This window comes from Nasonia vitripennis, chromosome 5 (genome assembly GCF_009193385.2).
Source record: "Nasonia vitripennis strain AsymCx chromosome 5, Nvit_psr_1.1, whole genome shotgun sequence".
Taxonomy (NCBI): domain Eukaryota; kingdom Metazoa; phylum Arthropoda; class Insecta; order Hymenoptera; family Pteromalidae; genus Nasonia; species Nasonia vitripennis.
Genome location: NC_045761.1, coordinates 24,191,069 through 24,209,941, shown reverse-complemented (window position 1 = coordinate 24,209,941; position 18,873 = coordinate 24,191,069). Strand labels below are relative to the sequence as shown.

The 18,873-nt window shown below is 46.2% G+C and overlaps 2 protein-coding genes across 13 annotated transcripts in view; one reads left to right on the top strand and one right to left on the bottom strand.

Moving 5' to 3' along the window:
* The window catches only part of LOC100123078 (octopamine receptor beta-2R), a 176,998-nt gene that overhangs the window by 131,757 nt on the left and 26,368 nt on the right, over positions 1–18,873 (bottom strand). For all 12 annotated transcript variants that reach the window (XM_031931273.2, XM_031931274.2, XM_032600553.1 and 9 more), the window contains exon 2: positions 9,412–9,473. The gene's annotated coding sequence lies outside the window, so the exon portion shown is untranslated. The remainder of the gene's footprint in view (positions 1–9,411; positions 9,474–18,873) is intronic.
* LOC103316219 lies at positions 11,067–17,487 on the top strand. Its single transcript, XM_008208940.2, has 3 exons — positions 11,067–11,241; positions 16,260–16,734; positions 17,356–17,487. Exons 1-3 carry the CDS (start codon positions 11,191–11,193, stop codon positions 17,436–17,438), a joined length of 609 nt encoding a protein of 202 aa, XP_008207162.1. The 5' UTR covers positions 11,067–11,190; the 3' UTR covers positions 17,439–17,487.

Below are 18,873 nucleotides of genomic sequence, written 5' to 3'. Positions count from 1 at the left end.
GGATGACGCAGCTGCTATTGTTGCGGGAGAGCTATGCTGTTGGTTTAACCTCTCGCTCGCGAATTACGCATGAATTATAGCATTGTTTCGATTTTCCAGCTCTTTTCAGGGCGCGTACGTGTTCCGGTAACGAAATGAATTTCCCAATTGTTCGAGGCATTTCGAATCGCCGAAATAGCGATTAAAAATATCCATAAACGAATATCCTGGCTCCAACATCCAGTCAAATTATTCAAATAGTATTCTACAGAAACTGACTCTTTCTCTCCGTCAGGCTAGATTTCAAAACTAAAATTACTTTCGACGGCGCGAGGCGCAAAGACGACGGCAACCAGTCAATGCGACTTTTCCTCGCATTCTCTCTCTTTTTCCAGCCACGGCTTAACATGTCAGAGTAATAAATACGAAAAGTTCATCGAGCAAGAAAACGAACGCACGCTCGAGTCAGTATCAAAGTTCGCTCGATCGAGCGCTTCGATTAGACTTGTATACCTGTATATACATACCGAAAGAGAGAGTTCTGGCTTCCAGGGTCCTGCGAGTACACTTCCTAACGAGTTACACTCTAGGGTAGCCGTTGAGGGAACCAAGAAAAGGAGGAGCTGCGGGAGAGGACGATGAGAAAGAGGAGAGCTCGGCCGCAAGAAAATGATGAATCGCGCAAGAAATGGATTCAAATGACCTTGCTTTTGTTTATTTTTTCAAGTTTCGTTCACTGCGCGGGATAATCATTCGTAATGAATAGATTATCGTCGCGTAATCGTAAAAATAAAACAGGGAGTCGGGTACGCGCCGGTACTAGGCAGGAATTTGTAGGTCAGTGTGCTATATCAGTAGAAAAGCGCCGGGTATAGTCAGACCCGACTTAGCTCATGCCCGAGTAGGCAGTTAAAGGTCAAAGGTGTAAAAACTTTTTGAATAATTCATTCGGATATGTATTTTTTACTTCTACCACACGATGTGCAGTTAATCGTGCGCTAATAATAGAGCGCCTTGCGTAACACCGCCAATAATTCGATGGTCCGCTCGACTCGGCGATGTCGGAAAAAGCTCTCCCCTCCCCCGGTGTAAGGCGACACCGTAGTCCGGAGTGCAAAGAATCTGATAAGACAGAGAGAGATACTTGGTGGTAAAGGGACAAAGCCGGAAGGAGGGAACGATGCTTTGACCAGAGGCACGGATTAGCAAAGCAAAGAGAGAGAGATGGGTATCAAGGAGAGGAGCTTTGACGAGACGTATCGGAGGAGAAAATACGCGTCGCTATTTACCCTCGCGTATTTACTTAAGAATTCCGTGAATTTTTCCGCACCGGAGAGCCCCTTGTAAACTGGAATCCGCTATGCATAGGCGCATTCTCTCTCTTTTTTTAAAAAATTATCCGCGAGAGCTTTTTTATTCCGACGCGGAATCCGCAGCATAAACTCGGAAGGAGAAGAAATCGAGCTGTTAACGGACGATCTCGAACTCAAATGGAAAAGTATGAGAAACTCACTCCCTCTACAAACGCACACGTGTGTCCGAGCGCTTACACGCACACACACACACACACACACACTGTGTGTACACAACGCGCGGTATACAGCGAGATGGAGAGTAATCGCGAGGAGCATCGCTAACTTTTCCAATCTATCCCTCGTCGACATTGTCAAAATACGCTAGTCCTCAGCGTGCAAGCTCGTTACTTACATTTACAAGTTAACTCGCGCGCGAGCGCGGGCGACGAGGACGCGAATCTCGGGGATCGATCGTCCGGGGCCAGAGCCAAACGTCAAGGCTGCGAGCTGCTACTATGCTCCGCTGCCTCGAAGGGTATATCGCACAAGCTGCATAACTGCCTCGGCAGTTAAGCGCCGGAATGTCGTTGCGTGCTCTGCGAATTTTTGCCGAGAGATGACCGTGGAAAAGGGAGCAGGAAATTATGCTTGTTTTCGGAGGTTCAATGTCGGATTCGTTGTTTTTTGTTTCTTTTTTCGGAAAAGCTCAAGGGTCGAAAAATACATTCTGATATACATGATGAGGTTGCGTTACAAGCTTATACGAAAGTGTACGAGTTTTAGAGTTGAAAGGAGACGGGGAAAAATTTGATGAAGTTTTGCGAGCTTTCACGTCACTATACTCGTGTAACAGGAGGCTGTCTGGTCTGTTATACCCGGTCTTCATCCACTTACGACGTGCATGTTGCTACCGCGAACTTCGACCATGTTTTCTCTTTTTCAACTTTCCTCCTACCACCCCAGCAGCTCTGAAATATCACCGTTTCGTGAAATTTAAAAAACTTTCCCCCTCACGCTCGCAAGCTCGCCATGCCCGTATTTTACAAGCAATATGAGAAAATCTTCGTTATATTCCGCAGCGAAAATGTCTAATACACAGAAGCTTGCAAAGCAAGCTCGTAAAGCTCGCCTTCCTCATATTCAATTTTTGCCCTCTGTAACTTTCTCAATTACCATCGTGCGCATAACCGCGTATAGGTATACCATATCAGGCGCAACCTCGATGACACCGGCGGCTCGCTCGAGGTTATTGTGGGCAGAAAGTTGTACGAGGTGTCGATAACAGTTGTGAATTGGACAATGGCGCTGAGCACACAGAGCGCAGAGCCGTTAATCTACGTTTACGCTGAATATAACCCACATTCATACTATAACGTATAAACGCAGCTCTCGCTCGTCATTATTGTGTATAAATGTGCTCTGTGTGTACCCAGACGTATAAGCGCACACACACGATCGTTGTTCGCGGGAGGGGGGGGGAGGGGGGTTAATTGCTTCGCCAAGTTTCGCGGAAGCCTGACGCGCGGCAGAGAAATTTGGATTTGGACACACACACACACACGCACGTCTTCCAGGGAAAACGATCCATCAAGATGTTGCTCCCCCGCATCGGTTTGTATGTGCAGGGCTTTTCTCTGAATTAACTTCGATGCAGCCCTCGTCAAAGTTACCCTGGAAAACTATCTTGAACGTTTGAAAAATTCAATTTCCGACAAGCGAGTACGCTTCGCTCTAATTTTTCGTCGGCGAGGTTATCTTTTCCGACACGGAGAGTAGGGAGAAGCAGTGTTAGCCGTTACAGCGGCGTTTCTCGGATATGAGGAAAAAGTTTGTTCGTATATAGCGGGACGAGATCGTTTGCCGCGCTTAATGAGCGAAATAAATAAAGTTGAAGTCCCTGCGCGTTTTTCACTGCCCTCTCCCTCCCTCGTCTTTATCTGCTCCGGCTTTTAGCGTTGTTTTTCTCTTTTTTGTATACGATAGTTCTTCGAATGCCTTATTCGACGTTATTAGTCACACGCGGGTAACTTCCGGGGAAATTACCGTAAGAGCTTGCGGTAAAGTTCGCCGTGGAAGTTTCGGGCGATTTTTTACACCCTCATTTGAAAACGTACACGATTGAACTTGCCCTCGAGCGTCGAAACGTTTCCTTATCGAATGACACTTAATTAATCTCCCGCGAAAGCTCCGTAAAAGCGAGCTTTACGAGGCGCACACGTACCACGCACACTCGCGAAAACTCTCTTTTCTTCATACAGTTGTTTTATACCTCCTCCTGCTCGGAAGACCTTTTACACAAGCCGCAAGAGCGACTTCTGTGCCCTATTGCCAGCTTCGCCGTCGGGATTTCAGGAGCTTAACGGACTTCCTTTCTCTCGTGACTTTTTTCCTTCTTTTCCCCTGTGTTCTCCCTCGCTCACCGACATTAATTATCGTCTTTTTCGGGGCTGCTCGCCTTTTTACAAGAACCAGACGGTCGCTGCTCTTCGCCGTATGGACTCCCCCCCCCCCCTCACTCCTCTTTTTATGTCCTCTACGTTGTTATCTTAATTGCGAAGACGAACAAATTATCATAATTCCGCATTGTCGGGGGGTATATGGCAAGCCACTTCGTTAGGCGAGCTTTTAATTGGCGATGTCCATGCGCCGCTAGTAATGAAGCTTTACGAGGCGCTGCTCCCGTTTTTGTTCGAGTGAATTTTATTACTCACCGTCGCCGCCGCCGGGATTTTATTTCAGTATTGCTTTATGTTCTTTGCTCGGCATCAGGTAGAGCATAATTTTATCTGTCTTATTTATAGGCCGCGTGCGCATACAGTGCTGCTATAACTAGCGGAGCTTTTTTGTAGGCTTCTTAACAGTCGATATGCGTCCTTCATCATTTATATAGTCGGCGCTAATTCTTCCGCACTCGTAAATGATTTATTTTTACGGATAGGATGGATAGGTATGCGTTATGCATGTGTGTTTGCTATGTACCAGTTTTTTGCGATTACACCAAAATAATTCTACCACTTATAAAATCATTTATACTCAACTTTTTTCAAAAAAAAAAGTAAGAAATGAACAAAAAAGCTCAGGAAATAACGAGGGAGAATCGCAGGCAGCAAAATCGTGTCAGATATACCAACGACGGCAGACGTGGACAAAAAGAATGCGGCAGCTTTTCTCCAGTCCAATTCACCGGCATCGGACTTATTTATAATCGCGGTGGTGGTGGCGATACTTTTCATAATCGATCGGATTCCCTCAAAGCGACTACGCTCTTGTGTATTTATACGTATGGATAAGCTATACGTTATATACACACTGTCGTGAGCTTTTTTTCTTTTGTGCGCGGCGGCGGTGGAAGAGAGATATTACATCCGTTACACACTAGATTGAGTAGAAACGCTGCGCGGAGACGACGAATTCGTCGGGAAGTTGACGCTTTAATAAAACATGAGTCGGTAATTTTGCCTGCGACGACGAGGACGCCGGAGACGAGGCGTGAATGGACGCTTCGTTTGACGGCGGGGGGAACGTATGCGAATTTATGGTGATTTTCATGCGGGATTGAGTGAGAATAAGGCACTCCCGGGATTGATCGGAGATTGACTATTGCGACGGGGATCAAGTTGTCGTATATGCTATTCGTGATTGCGGACGACTCGTTTTGTAAAAATAACGCGCTGTCCGCGAAATATCAATTTAAAAATAACCTTCTGTTGCGGAATATAACGTATTTATTCACGAATCGGACGAAGTGGAAATAAAATAATTTTATTTTCGCTCGTTCCACCGTATACGAACGAATCGATCACGTACGTTTTGCGTATTATTTTTGTTCCCGGTAAAAACGCATTGCGGAGCTTGCAACAACAACAACGAGCGATATTACCGATAAAATCCATCATTTTCACTCAGCATCGTCTCCCAGCTATCTCAAAACACTCACCCCGGAAGCCAAGCTCCCTGCGATAAATCTGCATTAGAATTGCAAAATTTACATGCCCCGGTATTGATTACCCGAAACCGCAACGCGCGCGCGGTTAATGCACGAGCCCTATTAGTCAGCCGCCTCGAAAAATAGCCCGTCACAACTCAAAACACTCGAGAGCGAGCGAGCGCAATCCTGACAAACGAGCTCGAAACTCCTTTGCACCAGCTGATCCCCCCCTCTCCTTGGAGCGAAAATCTCTCTCGCTCTGCAGCGTTAAAAATAGAGGCCGGTGCAAAAAAAAAGCGAAGTGAGCGACGGCGAGAATAGAAAATGAATTTTTCATGCAAGCCGAGAGAGAGAGAGAGAGAGAGAGAGAGAGAGAGAGAGAGAGAGAGAGAGAGAGAGAGAGTCGCATCACTCGGCGCTCTGACTTCCTCGCGCTTTTTCTCTTCCACTCATACATTATTCCGCGAACGACGAAAGCCTTCAGCTATACCGAATGCTATACAGTGCTGAGAGTCACTGAAAGCGAAGGTACGTCGCGACGATTACGTAAGTCGAGAGCTAGGCAGAGAGGCTTTTTCATGCGTTTTCGAATCTCCCGCGCGTGGGATTAGTGTATGTTATGTGCGGAATTAGGGATGTATGTGTTGCTTGTTTAAAGCTACGTGGAAGGTTTTTATGACACGGGGATTACGAGTTGTCGTCGTTTTCTTTGCTGTTCTACAGCCGACCTTCGTATAACGGTTGAATACATAGCGTATAAGAGGTATATTAAAGAAGGTGCAATACTGATTAAAATATTATATTTTATCAAGGTAAAGTAAAATTGTGTCAAAAGCACATCTTTATAAGTACACACATCTCACGGATCGACGAGAAATGCACGTGACGCTTCACACCAGACGACGTTTCACACCGTAGAGCCGAGAAACGTTCCAATTACCGCACAAATAACGTCAATCGAACCGAGAAGAGGCCATCCTGGAAGCGAAACGACGATCCGAAAGCGCATAGAGCATCATCGTCGGATCCAGCATTAGCGCCATTACGGATCATTATTTCGAGAGGCCGTAGGTACGGCGCACATGGAATATTCAAGCGTCCCGCGGCCTCAACTTGCACAAACCCCGAAAGAGAGAGAGAGGGGCACACACACGTACGAGCAGTGCACACTGCAGAGAGAGAGAGAGAGAGAGAGAGAGAGAGAGAGAGAGAGAGATTGAGAGAGAGAGAGAGAGAGAAATCCATTGCGGTGTTTAATAGCCCAGGCGAAGGTAACTGCACGCACACATAGACATTGGCCGGATTTCGGCTAGCGAGAGAGCGAGAGAGAGAAAGCTCACGCTAATCGTGGCTGTATGTCGCGTGTGATGAGCTTTGAGGTTTCTCTCTCTCTCTCTCTCTCTCTCACTATGTGCGAGGGAGGGCAAGACCCAATTATACGTGCACACGCGGAGAGCGCGATTATCGATCAACGACGGCTGCTGCTGCTACTGGCAAAATCTGGTTCACGTGAGAACGCATAGAGCACGGATATATATATATATATATATATATATATATATATATATATATATATATATATGCAGAGCTGTAATGCAGCAAGGAGAGATATTGTAACGACGCGGGTGAATATTGCCGCTGACGAGTTTGAAGGGGAGCGATGCTCTGGAGGAACGAGCATGACTTCGATATGTCGAGCTTGAGTTGGGTCAAGCTGATGCTTTGCTTTCGAAAAGTTATATTCCGTGTGTGTGTCAGACGACGATGATGCTCGAGGGGGATTACGCGTGTTTTTTTAAAACGACGAAAAGTACGCGATTATGTATGAATAACGCAAATTTCGGTAACATTATCTAAGCGACTGTATGCGAGCGTCAGTCGAGGAAAATTCGTGGGACCAAGGCTCAAGGAAATTCCGGCAACAGTTTCCAGACCACCAAGCGTTGCCGTGTATAATACGTCCAAACTTTGCCGTGGCTTGTAATTGACTTTTATGCACGTTGTTGCGTCAACTTTGAAACTCTCGCCCATTGTATGTTCCATTCGCGCGAGAGCCAATTATAGGTCGATGAGAAAATTTTACAAAAATTTCCCGCGCGAAAATTCAATCACCTCTCGCGAGGAGAGCCCTCTTAATTAAGTTAATTAACCTAGACCTTCAAAACCGTCGTCATACCTCGTCTTCGAGCTCACGGAGATGCGCATCGCAGACGCTTTATACGCGGAAGATAGCTCCTGTCACGGATCGCCTACGTACACACGCCTCTATAGCCCTGCAGGTATAGAGTGTGTGCTTGCGGGGATAATTTTAGTCGACGCCCACCGTCGCAGTCTTATCTGCGGCCTTGCTCTTGTCCCTAATGTCCCCCGTCTTTGTGTCACACCGCGTGCTTCTTGTTTTCTTTTTCGGCTATAGCGGCGACCTTGGAAAGGGAGGCTATACACTGGTGGTTTTTTTTTCTAATTTTTTGATAAGTTGCGGGCGAAATTCATTACGGCGAGCTTGCGGTACGCGGATTACGAGCTTGTTTGTAAGAAAATCCAAGAAGCGAATGGAACTCTGTGTATAGCGCTATACAGTTAACGAATGTTTTGTAACGAAGTTGCATTAATTAGCGCAGCCTAAATACACTTGATACACCTTGAAGTGGAGAAGTTGCAAAAGTATAACAGCTTCCGTCGGAATAATATCGCTTTCTGTGTAAATCAAAGCGCGATTCTCACACCAGTAAATTTATACGCAGCTCTAGAAAGCTGCACAATAGCCGGCCACGCATTAGTCATTGTATGCCCCAAAGACAATAGATTCTCGATCGATGAGACGACGAAAAAAAAAGGAAAAAATATCAGGCGACCGTACTGTAATCGGCTCTTCAAACCGACCATCGCAATTATATAGCATTCCAACTTGGCCGTTATATCCAAGAGGAACAAAGTCCAATTAGCCGTGAATTGCAAAGGCGCACTTTATCATTCGATTACACGAGCGAAATTCGCCTGGACTCAAAGCTCTCTATCTATCCGATATATGCGTGTGTGTGTGTGTGTGTGTGTGTGTGTGTGTAGCTATCTGGATTTCGAGCCGGAGATGGGAGAATTTCGCTTGCCGGGCTTAAATCCGTTTGCGAAGCGCGCAAAGAAGCGGAGGCACGCGCCGCTATGTACCGACTCTGATTGAATTCGCCGAGTAGTTGGGAAGCTTCGACGTGTATAGGGAAATGTCGCAGCTTTCCTTGTTTTACGACTGTTAGGCGGGGATTTGAGGTAATCTCCTTATGCCTTTGTTTTTTTTTCAGGTTCGATGATTTTCCACGCATGCCACCGAAGTTTCGCTCTGCGGGGGGGAAGAACTACATAATTCACTAGTGCAGCATCTTCTCTCGAAAGTTTCGCCAACTCGATCAACTCGTGTGTGCGGGGGGAGAGACGATTCGAGCAAATAACGCTCGGTAAGAAGATTAATGCATTTAATTTTGTACGAACAACGCGCGCGGGAAAACGGTTTAAAAATACCGAGAGCTGCGCTGTACCGGGAGTCTATGAATTATTTAGAGGATGATCAATTCTTTCTTTCTCGAGGTGCCGTTTAAAAACTAGCTCGCGGTCCGGGTACATACAAATATAAATCGGCACCGCACTGCGAAACTGTATAATCGCATTAGCCTCTCTCTTACTCTCCTTCTCTCCCGAGCTCATAAATTTCAATTATGAAGCTACTTAAAAACAGTCCATTCCGTTCAAGTGGGCGCACGCACACACACACACCGAGAATCGTAAACTCTGGGCTCGAGTTTCTGGATAAATACCCCCGGAAAGACTGCGCTTTCTCTTATCCCACTTTAATCGCCCGGGAGTTAAAGCTTCTCCCGGCGTTCTGTGATTTAGTAGAGACGTTGGTGTGCTATACCCCGAAATTCGTATACGTCTTACTCTCTTAAATTATCCCAATTCGATCCGCGAGACGACGAGAGCATTTTAAATCCAAGAGTAGTCCCTGATTCAATATCAACGTAAGAGCGGGAAACAATAAGCGTACCTCCGCGGCGATCGCGGGAGATTAAGCTCTGATCTGCTTGGGAATTTTGCGTAAATTGTGGCCGACGAGGATTACAGTCGGATCGAGGATTAGATATAAATATGATAATTCATCCCCGCAGGAGAATCCGATTGTTCCGGATAATTGAGTTATAATGATCCTGTTCGACTAACCTCGTGAACAAACGATGCGCCTCATCAATGATGAACTCCAGCGAGCCAAATCTGCGTTACACCTGTAGAAAAAAGAAACACGTGGTATGAATAGTTAAATTTCAAATTGCAGCGTTGCACTTCGTTACATATATTATTCAAGTGAATTAGCATTCCAGCGCAATTCTTTGATCAGTCCAATTATGAAATTAGTGAAGTAAACCGACATATGCACTTGGGCTAAACGAAGTCTAATTTACATAATCGCAAGGAATGCGCGCGAAATTCAACAAGCTTTTAATTCCAATGATTATATCCTACAATTAGCAAAATCGCATTTGCAAAGCTCTCTCTCTCTCTCTCTCCCTCTCTCCCTCTCTCCCTCTCTCTCTCACTCTCTCTCTCTCTCTCTCTCTCTTTCTCTCCCTCTCTCTCCCTCTCTCTCTCTCTCTTCCCAGCATTATCCTCCCCCCCTACTAGGGCAAAACTGCGATTTCAGCAAAGAGCTCGCCGTATAAGCTCGAAACAAAAACAGAAAAATTCCTCCCCTTTCACGAACAATTAAGCGCGTCATTAAAACGAAAAGAATACAAACGCGTCGCAGTAGTAGGGCTTGCAGCAGCCGAGCGAAAATAGGACCTCGCGCGCACAAAGAATCAAACGCGCCGTGAAGAGAGTAGACACGCACGGCTGGTCACTATAGACATCAAAGCAACGTTGCTCTTTTCTTTCTTCTTATTCTTTTCCTACGCGAAGTCCTTTTCTTCGTCGCTACGCAGACGATATCATCGGCGCTTTTATGATCAAATCCCGAGCTTGAATAAATGACGAGCATTGGCCTTGAAATGCGAGTTCGGTGATCTTGGATCCGACGCGGGGGCGGAGTTAGGTCTAGGGATTTCTTTTTCTTTTTTGTAAATGATAAATTCGGGACCATGAGAGGGTTTCTTTTTTTTCGGGAGCGAAATCTCGGTTTATCGCAGATGAGTACGGTGTATGGCTAAAAATACACCGCGACCTCTGACATTAGACGGATATCCTTTTTTCGAAGCTTTTGTATTTTTGTTTTGAATTTACCGCAACAGAAATCGAGAAAAAAGCTTTTCACGCGCAAATCGATTTGCGTAATTGCTGCGCGGCCCTGCAGTTGTCATATCGTCCCCGGCTCGCCGGGAAAAATACTTTCAATTATCGGACGCGTAAGTCGAGAGCGCGCGGGACTGGCGCTAATGCGATTGGTCAATCAGGGTGTGATTTAATTAATAAATTGCTCCGCTGCGCGTCTTGTTTGTATACCACGACCACAAACGGTTTCCCTTTTCTCGTTCGATCGGATCACACTTTCCGAATGAATTTTAACTCTGCGCGGAGGTAGCCTGATAGATACGAGAAATTCGTCCTAGTTGTCCCCGTAGTCAGGCGCAAAACGAAACAAACACACGGAATATGTTAATTCCAGCTCCCGAACGCAATATAAGGGAATTCAATACGTCAGTGTTTTCCTCCTCATCCTGCGCATTTCGAAGCTTCTCTTTATATTCCCTCCGCGTGTCGCTCATCTCCCCATCCCCTATGCTCATTCGGTTCACGTCAGAGTCCCTCCCTCCTCCGCAGGCGACTTATCTCTCGAATTGGACTTCGCTTTTTCGGCCGACCTTCCTACGGTCTCCGATTAATAATGAAACGTTCTACCGAAAGCGATTACGCGCTATAACTTTTCTCGACGCGCGACTATATATCACGTGTTCGCCTCCTTTAAAAGATCCGTTCGACGACTCGCGCGCGCTTATAACGTCGACGATGTCTCCGGTTACGGACCGTTTGCTCCCTCTGCTGCTGCTTCTGATCTCGGTACGTACACACGCATCTCGTTTTCGATCGCTGAACTCGCGGTTTACGCCCACCTAATCGGAGCCCCTCGACTGGGTTTATACTCGGGTCTGCTGCGATTTAATTATCATGCGCGGGAGAAAATTTACGTGGACTGTTTGTTTGCGCTCGAGGCTGTATTGAAAAGAAAGTCGACGCTAACGACGCGATGCTTACTTTTCGATTCGTCTCTTACTTTTTTTTTCTCTGAAGCCGAGTCATCGCGAAACTTTTATCTCGACGCGCTGCAGAGAGGGAAAAAATCCGATTTTTCCTTTGTGGGCTCTGCGACATCCTGTCGCGCGGAGCTGAATCAAAAACTTTACCGTCCCAGCTTTTTACGAGAATAGAGAGAGCCGAGAGAGCTTTATATTCGTTCTCGAGAAGTTTGCCGCATCGGTTTCGCAGTTGCTCCTCCGTATTAACGCGAAAATCTACTTTTCAAGTTTTTGCCATAGTTGGGAAAGCAGACTGTTTGCCGAGATTTATCCAATTGATTGGCTTTTTCATTATACACTGTCGAGTCGCGGGTATATTTACAATGAAATGGACGTATTGGGAAATATGAGTTATACAATGGGGATGTACGTACATTCAAAGCTCGATTGCAAAAAAATTGTTATTTTACGTTGTTCCACGAATCCGACAACGTTTTGAATTGTACCTGCGGAATTCTTTGTTTCGGATGGGGGCTCGATTGAAATAAAGGCCGGAAATTACGCGTATAATAAACAGCAGGGACGAGTGTTTTCCAAGCGAATCGAGTCGTGGTAAAAAATGGCCGTTGTATTAATTTTCGATGCGTAACACACAGTATGCAATATATTCAGTCGGGGATCAAAATTACATCCATTAGCGATCGCTTTGCCTCGCGATATTCAATCAGCTTCGCAGTATATTTCTCAGAACGGCAAATTAATAATTAAAACTGACCTAATTTAACGTATACGAATACAGTTGCGATTTATCGATTTCAACGTTATATTCAAAACGAGCCAAATTACAAATGGCCGTGGATATTTTCCTAAAATTCAAACGCATCCCACAAAGCAAATATAAGAGAGATCCGGAACCTCGCGAACTTTTCTACCGATACAAGGCCAGGCTTGGCTGCCATAGGCGCAGGAATTTAATTAACGAAGAATGCGCATCTTTCCTTCCTTGGGCTAGGTTAGGCCGAGCGAAATATTCCGATACGCAGAGAGCTGCTGGCGGAAAGTCGCTTGCGCTGCGTTGCGGATTAATACGGTGGTCGAGCGAGGGTTATTTGCGGTGAGGGATGAGATACGAGGGGTCTCTATCTCGCGGGTATTGGCCTACGGTGAATTTTATATTCGCCGCCGGTCAAGGATCGATGAGTAATAATAATAGGACGTATCGAAGGATTATCGATAGAAATGTGTGTACGGGGGTCGATTTAAAGTTTCGGCCATTCAAAGAACTAGTTTATTGTTGTGTCGACAAGGCGAGATATCGTATAAAATATTGAGTAGGCTGAACTTTTTTATGGATATAGCTGCGTAATAGGTCGATGGAAGAAGTTGCGAGATTACTTTTTAATCGCTTCGATAGCTTTCGCTTCTCGATTACACACTCCAGCGATTTGTGACTTTTCGAACGAGTATATATAGGTGTACACTGAGATTTTCAATTTTAACCGAGCCCTCTCGTGCTAATCGCTTTATTTCCATCGATCTCTCAAATATTCACGCGTTCGTTCGACTCGGAGATGCATTATCTAGCTGTGCACTTGCTTCTCTCCCCGAAAATACCCGCCTCGTGAATCAACAACCACAGAGCTTTCCACAGAGGATGAAAAAGTGAAAAGTAGAGTCGGCTCCACGTACGCGTCGCTCTCACTCCATTACCGAAATTATCGCACGCTAAAGGGCTCCGCGCTCGGCGGCGATACGTCATTGGCGAAAGTGCATCTCCTCCCCCTCTCTCTGTCTCTCTCCTTCTCCGCGTGTACACTCTCTGCACAGATCGATGACACACAGCGAGGTTAGCTCCGCTCTCCGCGCCGGGCTATCTATAACATCGCATCGCGCGCGCACACCGGGCCGCGAACTAAGAATTGGGTTAGCTCGATTATCGACTGGACTAGTCGTTCGAGTGTTCGAGCCTCCAACCTATATATCTCTTCGCTGCTGCTGCTGCTCCCGCGAGCGCACCTGATACGTCTTTCATTAAACATAAATCGCTGCCATTGAAATTCATTACTTATTCGCGTTACCGCCAGCGATTTCCGCACGGCGAGTTTTATCGTGCTAGAGAGGCTATAGCTGATGTGCTGTGTGTACTTGAAACCGACGCGTATACGTGTGTGTGTGTGTGTGTGTGTGTATAGACGACGCGAGGTTTTGATTTGATTGATTGATATTCATTTTCTGCAGTTCAAAGAGAGAGAGAGAGATTCGACTGGTTGCACGTCGATGGGTTATCGAAAACCGAGAGCTGCGTGTCCGAGAATATCGAGAATAATTTATCTGCAGCCATGTTTGCGTCAAGTGTAGATCGGTAGAGAGCTTTTTCGGGCGTTTAGCTGTGTAGATTCGATTGCAATGATGTGCGGATGGATTAGGATGAGTGACTAGAAATTCCAGTACGCATTGAAACCTCTGCGATTCTATGTACGCGTATATAGCTGAGCGTACACGCATGTTGATAAATTAAATATTCGTTTCAAAAATTCATTCTAGGTATCGAACAGTGCAGGAGGGTTTTTATTCGGCTCTTAATTGAGCAGCGCAAAATATCGATTAACCGAGTCATTGCGAGACGAGAGACATTTTACGGTCGGTAATTTTTCGAGTTTGCAGCTGTATCCATATGAAATTCCGAACCGTCGAATCAAAAATCTCACGCGAAAAACCATCGATCCCACCATCCTCAGGCAGTCAGACCTCACCTCAGCGAAAATAAAAGCTCAACCCTCTCCTCGCCCGAGGTTAACTAATTCCAGCCAATCGAGCTTGCAATTACTCGCGGCTCTCTCTCACTCGCGCGGGACAGAAATACCTTGGCTCTAAATCGGGCCTTGGCGCCGGTCTATATAGGCAGTAACCGCTGCTGCAGGACTATCGATTCGTGCGCGACGTAAAAATCCCAGAGCGCGCAAAAACGCGCGTCAAATTTCATGCGCCCGCGCGGATAATTCAATCGACACACTAGACGCGAATCATATCATATATTGCGTCGCTGGAAATTTCAGGCTTTCTTATCAGGCGAAAGTTTTGAAAATTCTCGTAATTAACTCCATCTCGCTTCAGGCGTGTGTTTCGCTGCAGTAGAGTTTGACTTTGCCCTGCGCCGGCGATGTTGTTGTTCTCGCGCTTGTTTGGGCTCGCTCGCATGACTGTCGTGTTTCTTGACGAAATTCGCCGAGTTTAGCAGATAGTGCTGTGTAACCCAGTGCGAAAAATCGGATACAGTAATTTATTCAACGGTTCTTCTCTCGTCATCCGTCCCGAAGAAAAATAGCCCGGAATTAGCCAATATGATGTACCGAGCGCAGACAATCCAAAACGCAATCTTCCAACTGCGCTCGCGGGCAAAGACAGCTGGAAAAATGGCCCCCTTGAAAATGAGATTTCAGAAAGAGCTGAGTAATGATTTTTCGCGCGTTTGGATTTTTCTTCGTTATACCGATGTGCGTACACGCGAAGAATCCACGGGAAACTTTCCAGAGCGAGGAAGAACACAGATGGAAAGGAGATTCGTTAATTTTAATGAAAAATTGGTCGAGTACGTTGGATTCCTTTTTTTCCTCTCCTGGCTCTCGCGAGAGCTATCTTCTCGTTCCGGCGCTCTCGGTCCATCCTTCTCCGTTTCTCGTTTAAGAAGAATTTAAGAAGGAAGACTTAAGCCCGGAAACGAGTGGGCGAGCGAGGGAGAAAGAGAAGAGCCAGTCGGAACTATCGATCCACATTTTTCAGCATATTAAAGCTCCGGGTTCGAGCGCCATTCTCTTATTGTATTTTTTCTCTTCTTCGTCTCCTTCTCTCTTTCTCCTCTCCCTTAGCCCCTACAGCTCGTCGAGTGTAGGGGCTCAATGAAGGCGAATGAAAGCAATATTTTTTAATGCGCTATAACTCTCGGGAAAGTCGAAATACGAGTTTTAATTCGTTCTTTTATCGGCGCTTGATTAATTCACTTATATCGCGGCCGTAAATCCATACTAGGTGATTCGAGCAGTGGAGGAAAATTATTCAATAGTGTTTAATTCTGCGTAAATCGTGCGATATTGAAAAAAATAGAACGTCTCCGTTGGTCCGAGATTCAATTGAACTTAATTAACGAGAACGTAAGTCGTCTCGTATAATAAGCTCGGAAAATGTACGATTGAAAGGCATTCGCAGAGGGGAAAAGCTTTTACCGATAAATGCGAATTTCTCCTAAGCTGTATAAATTTGAAACTCATTGAGAGAATTTCCCGGTCAGCGTCTCTCTCTCCGAATCCGTGAAATGAAGTCTAAATCTCTTATACGCAGAGGTAGCGCGGATTTTAGCAAATTGTGATATACTCTACATACCGATGCTTTCGAAAACACGACGAAAGTTATCGCTGCCACGATCAAGATTTACGCAGATATGCTTTCGGCAAGACGTGAGAGAGAAAAAGCATCTACGCATCGAGTTTCAAACACCAGAGATATTCCCTTTCACCCCTCCGTCGAGCAATCAGGCGTTCCTGTGCACCAAACAAGCAAATGCCGCGTAAGTAGCTTTGGGTGGGATCTTCGCTTCGCCCTCCCACGAATATAAGGCGTAAGTGGAAAAAAGAGAAGGGGCGGCATTAGGCCAATATCCGTGAGACACTTTACTGCGGATGAGAAAGTCCGAGTATGAGAGAGAGAAAATCTGTCTCCTGATCGAATGAGAGATGACAAACAAAGGAGGGATGAGTGGGATCTCGACGAGATGGCAGCGAAAAATAAATCTTATTTTTTTTACGAATATCCTACCCTAATTTTCATTATTGTTTTATTTATTCATAGACAGCGAGTTTCGACCTGACCTTCGCTCAGCAACAGCTCAACTCCAACCCGACACTATGCAATCAACCTCTGCCACCTTCTCTGAACAACCTGTTTAGAGACAACGGCGTAAACGACCTGGCATGGCGACAAGCTATCGGCCCATACGGCCGCTTTGGATTGGGTTGGAAAATGCCTGATCCATGGAGTCGCGTGCCGCAAGAATACCCCGTTCCTGACCCATCGACTGGCATGTTCGATCCCTCATGGAGAGGCAGTTGTGGCCAAAGTCCCTGGATACAACCTCCTCCGCCGATAATTCCACCAATCAAGCCACCGAACTGGCCGTACTACCCCTGGAACTCGCCAGTGTGTCAGCAGACTCCCGCGAGAATCGATCAGCAACAGGAGCTTGACGCAGACGATGACGACGATGACGCCGACGAGGAGGACGTGAATATCAACTCCAATACCAACACCAACAGTAACGTGAAAGGCTAGTATAGTATCTGGGTGACCCTTTCACGCCTGATCCTCTGGGATACGTGGCGGCCCATCGGGAATTCGAATTTGGGTTACGGATTGATTTGATGCCTAGCGTATGGATTAGGGCTATTTATATAACCGCGCACTTAATATCGCATCTTTGTTTTACAACGTATACAGCTGATGCTTTCGATTGCCATCACGAGAGCCCGAAGCGACTTGAAACTTCGCAATAATCGCGAGATGAAAAGTTTTTATTCAAAGAGCTCGGCTATATCAGCTAGTTATTTCATCTTTCTTCAATAAGTTATTGCTAAACTTCTCAGACTGTTTTCATCCTATCTCAGCGGGGGGATTTTTAACTCTTATAAATTTCCCTTATTTCGCGCTTTTTTACTTCTTTCTCTCGTTTTTGTTGCCACTCAGCGAAACTTCTGTAATTTTTTAGCCTAAGCCAGGTGTCTCCTTTGTGCCCGGAAAAAAGGAAGTTAAAAGAGACTAGGCGAGATTTATAACCGAGATTTTGAATGATTTATCCAGATCCCCCCACATCAGCTTTATGATGCCTGTGCAAGACTGTTACGAGAGGCAGTAGGCTAGCCGTTTGTTCATAACATCGCTCTTTTTTCAGATCCCAGATTCCTGCAAGCAGTCCTGAGGAATTTGAAGGGAACAGTCGACGAGGACGGCGAGCCGGTATTTTCCAACCAATAATGTACGCGTCGTCGATCGCGGTAATAAAGGTCTGAAATTGTAAAATCAAGCATGAATACCATAAATACCCCATCCACGCAAGAGTTCGAGAACGTTTCCATCCTCGAAAGAAAATGTCCCAATCAATAAGCCGAACGAGAGCTCCGCTAATTTAACCACTCTTACCTAACAAGCACGAAATCAAAGGAATCCCAAGGGACTATTGCAAGCTGCGGTGAAGCACTTCATCAATCGCTCAGCTATCTCTCTCTCTCTACCACACTTATTCCAACGCTGGCAAACAAGCCATTAACTCCATTAATTCCCAGTTCCTCGGAAGTTAAGCCGAACTTTGTCCCTCCCGCGTCGAAGTCGAGCAAATTGGCGCCCAACGGCTGCACGCGTGCACGCACCGCTGCATAGAGAAAAGCAGAGCATAATATCGACGCAATCAGAATCGCACACGCGCGACGAAGCATTTCACTCTCGGGCGAAGCGACGCAAAGCAGCAGCCTAATGTCACTCGATAACCCAAACTAAGTGGGAGATATCTCGGGGGAGACGCGGAACCGAGGATGACTTGGGAGGTAGTATAAGGAGGGACTAAACGCTCTCTCTCTCTTCTTGAAATTACCGGCCGTCGCTGCAGCCTTGATGCAGGTCGAAGGTAACCTGTGAGGCGATATTTTGAAGTCGATGCGATCACTTAGCTTCAATTTGGCGAGAAATAATTTCGTCGCGAGGGCTTTAAGTGAAAGTTTCCGAGTATGGTCAGACGGGCGATTGACGCGTCGTCGGCACTGTGCGAAATCCAGGGGATTATACAGTCCAATTAACGTTCGCTCGTACGCGTGTACTGTCTCTCAATGCTTGACGTTTATTGATCCGCGCGTAATATGTTTCACGGTACTAAAACGCTCTTCCCGCTCGTGTCGCGGCGCTTCGAAATTATTGCCGTATACTCGTATATCGAAGGCTCGATCAGCGCGGAGAATATGCCGTCAAGCTCGACTATGGCTTCCGAAATTTCGGTAATATCTCCGTGGACTCGAAACTTTCGATCCCCGGCTGAAAGTTCGCGGGAATAAAATAGCCGATCTAATCTCTGCATAAAAAGAAAAAGAGAAAAATTTCGCTTTCCCGAACAAAAGCACCACAGCGCACTTCATCTCCTCTCTCTATCCAATTTCCAATGACCTCGTCGATCCTAGCCCTTATCTCCCTTCGGCCGGAGCAAAACTTGCCGGCGGCCCTCCATAATCGATAGCTATTAGAATTACCGCGGGCGCATTATTGGCTGGTCTCTCTCTCTCTCTCTCTCTCTCTCTCTCTCTCTCTCCCTCGCGGCTTAAGTGGCAATTGCCTTTGTCCGCGCGCGGTGGCATCTCTTCCATAGAGTACATACATACACACGCGGGCAGCCAACGTTTCGCCAACTGTGCGTACCAGCGGATAT

What these genes read in the sequence shown, in the direction of transcription:
- LOC103316219 (XM_008208940.2), top strand. Translation starts at nt 11,191, where the DNA reads ATGTCTCCGGTTACGGACCGTTTGCTCCCTCTGCTGCTGCTTCTGATC. An exon ending in TGCTGCTGCTTCTGATCTCG is followed by an intron (nt 11,242 to 16,259) that starts GTACGTACACAC and finishes ATTTATTCATAG; the next exon opens with ACAGCGAGTTTCGACCTGAC. An exon ending in CACCAACAGTAACGTGAAAG is followed by an intron (nt 16,735 to 17,355) that starts GCTAGTATAGTA and finishes CTCTTTTTTCAG; the next exon opens with ATCCCAGATTCCTGCAAGCA.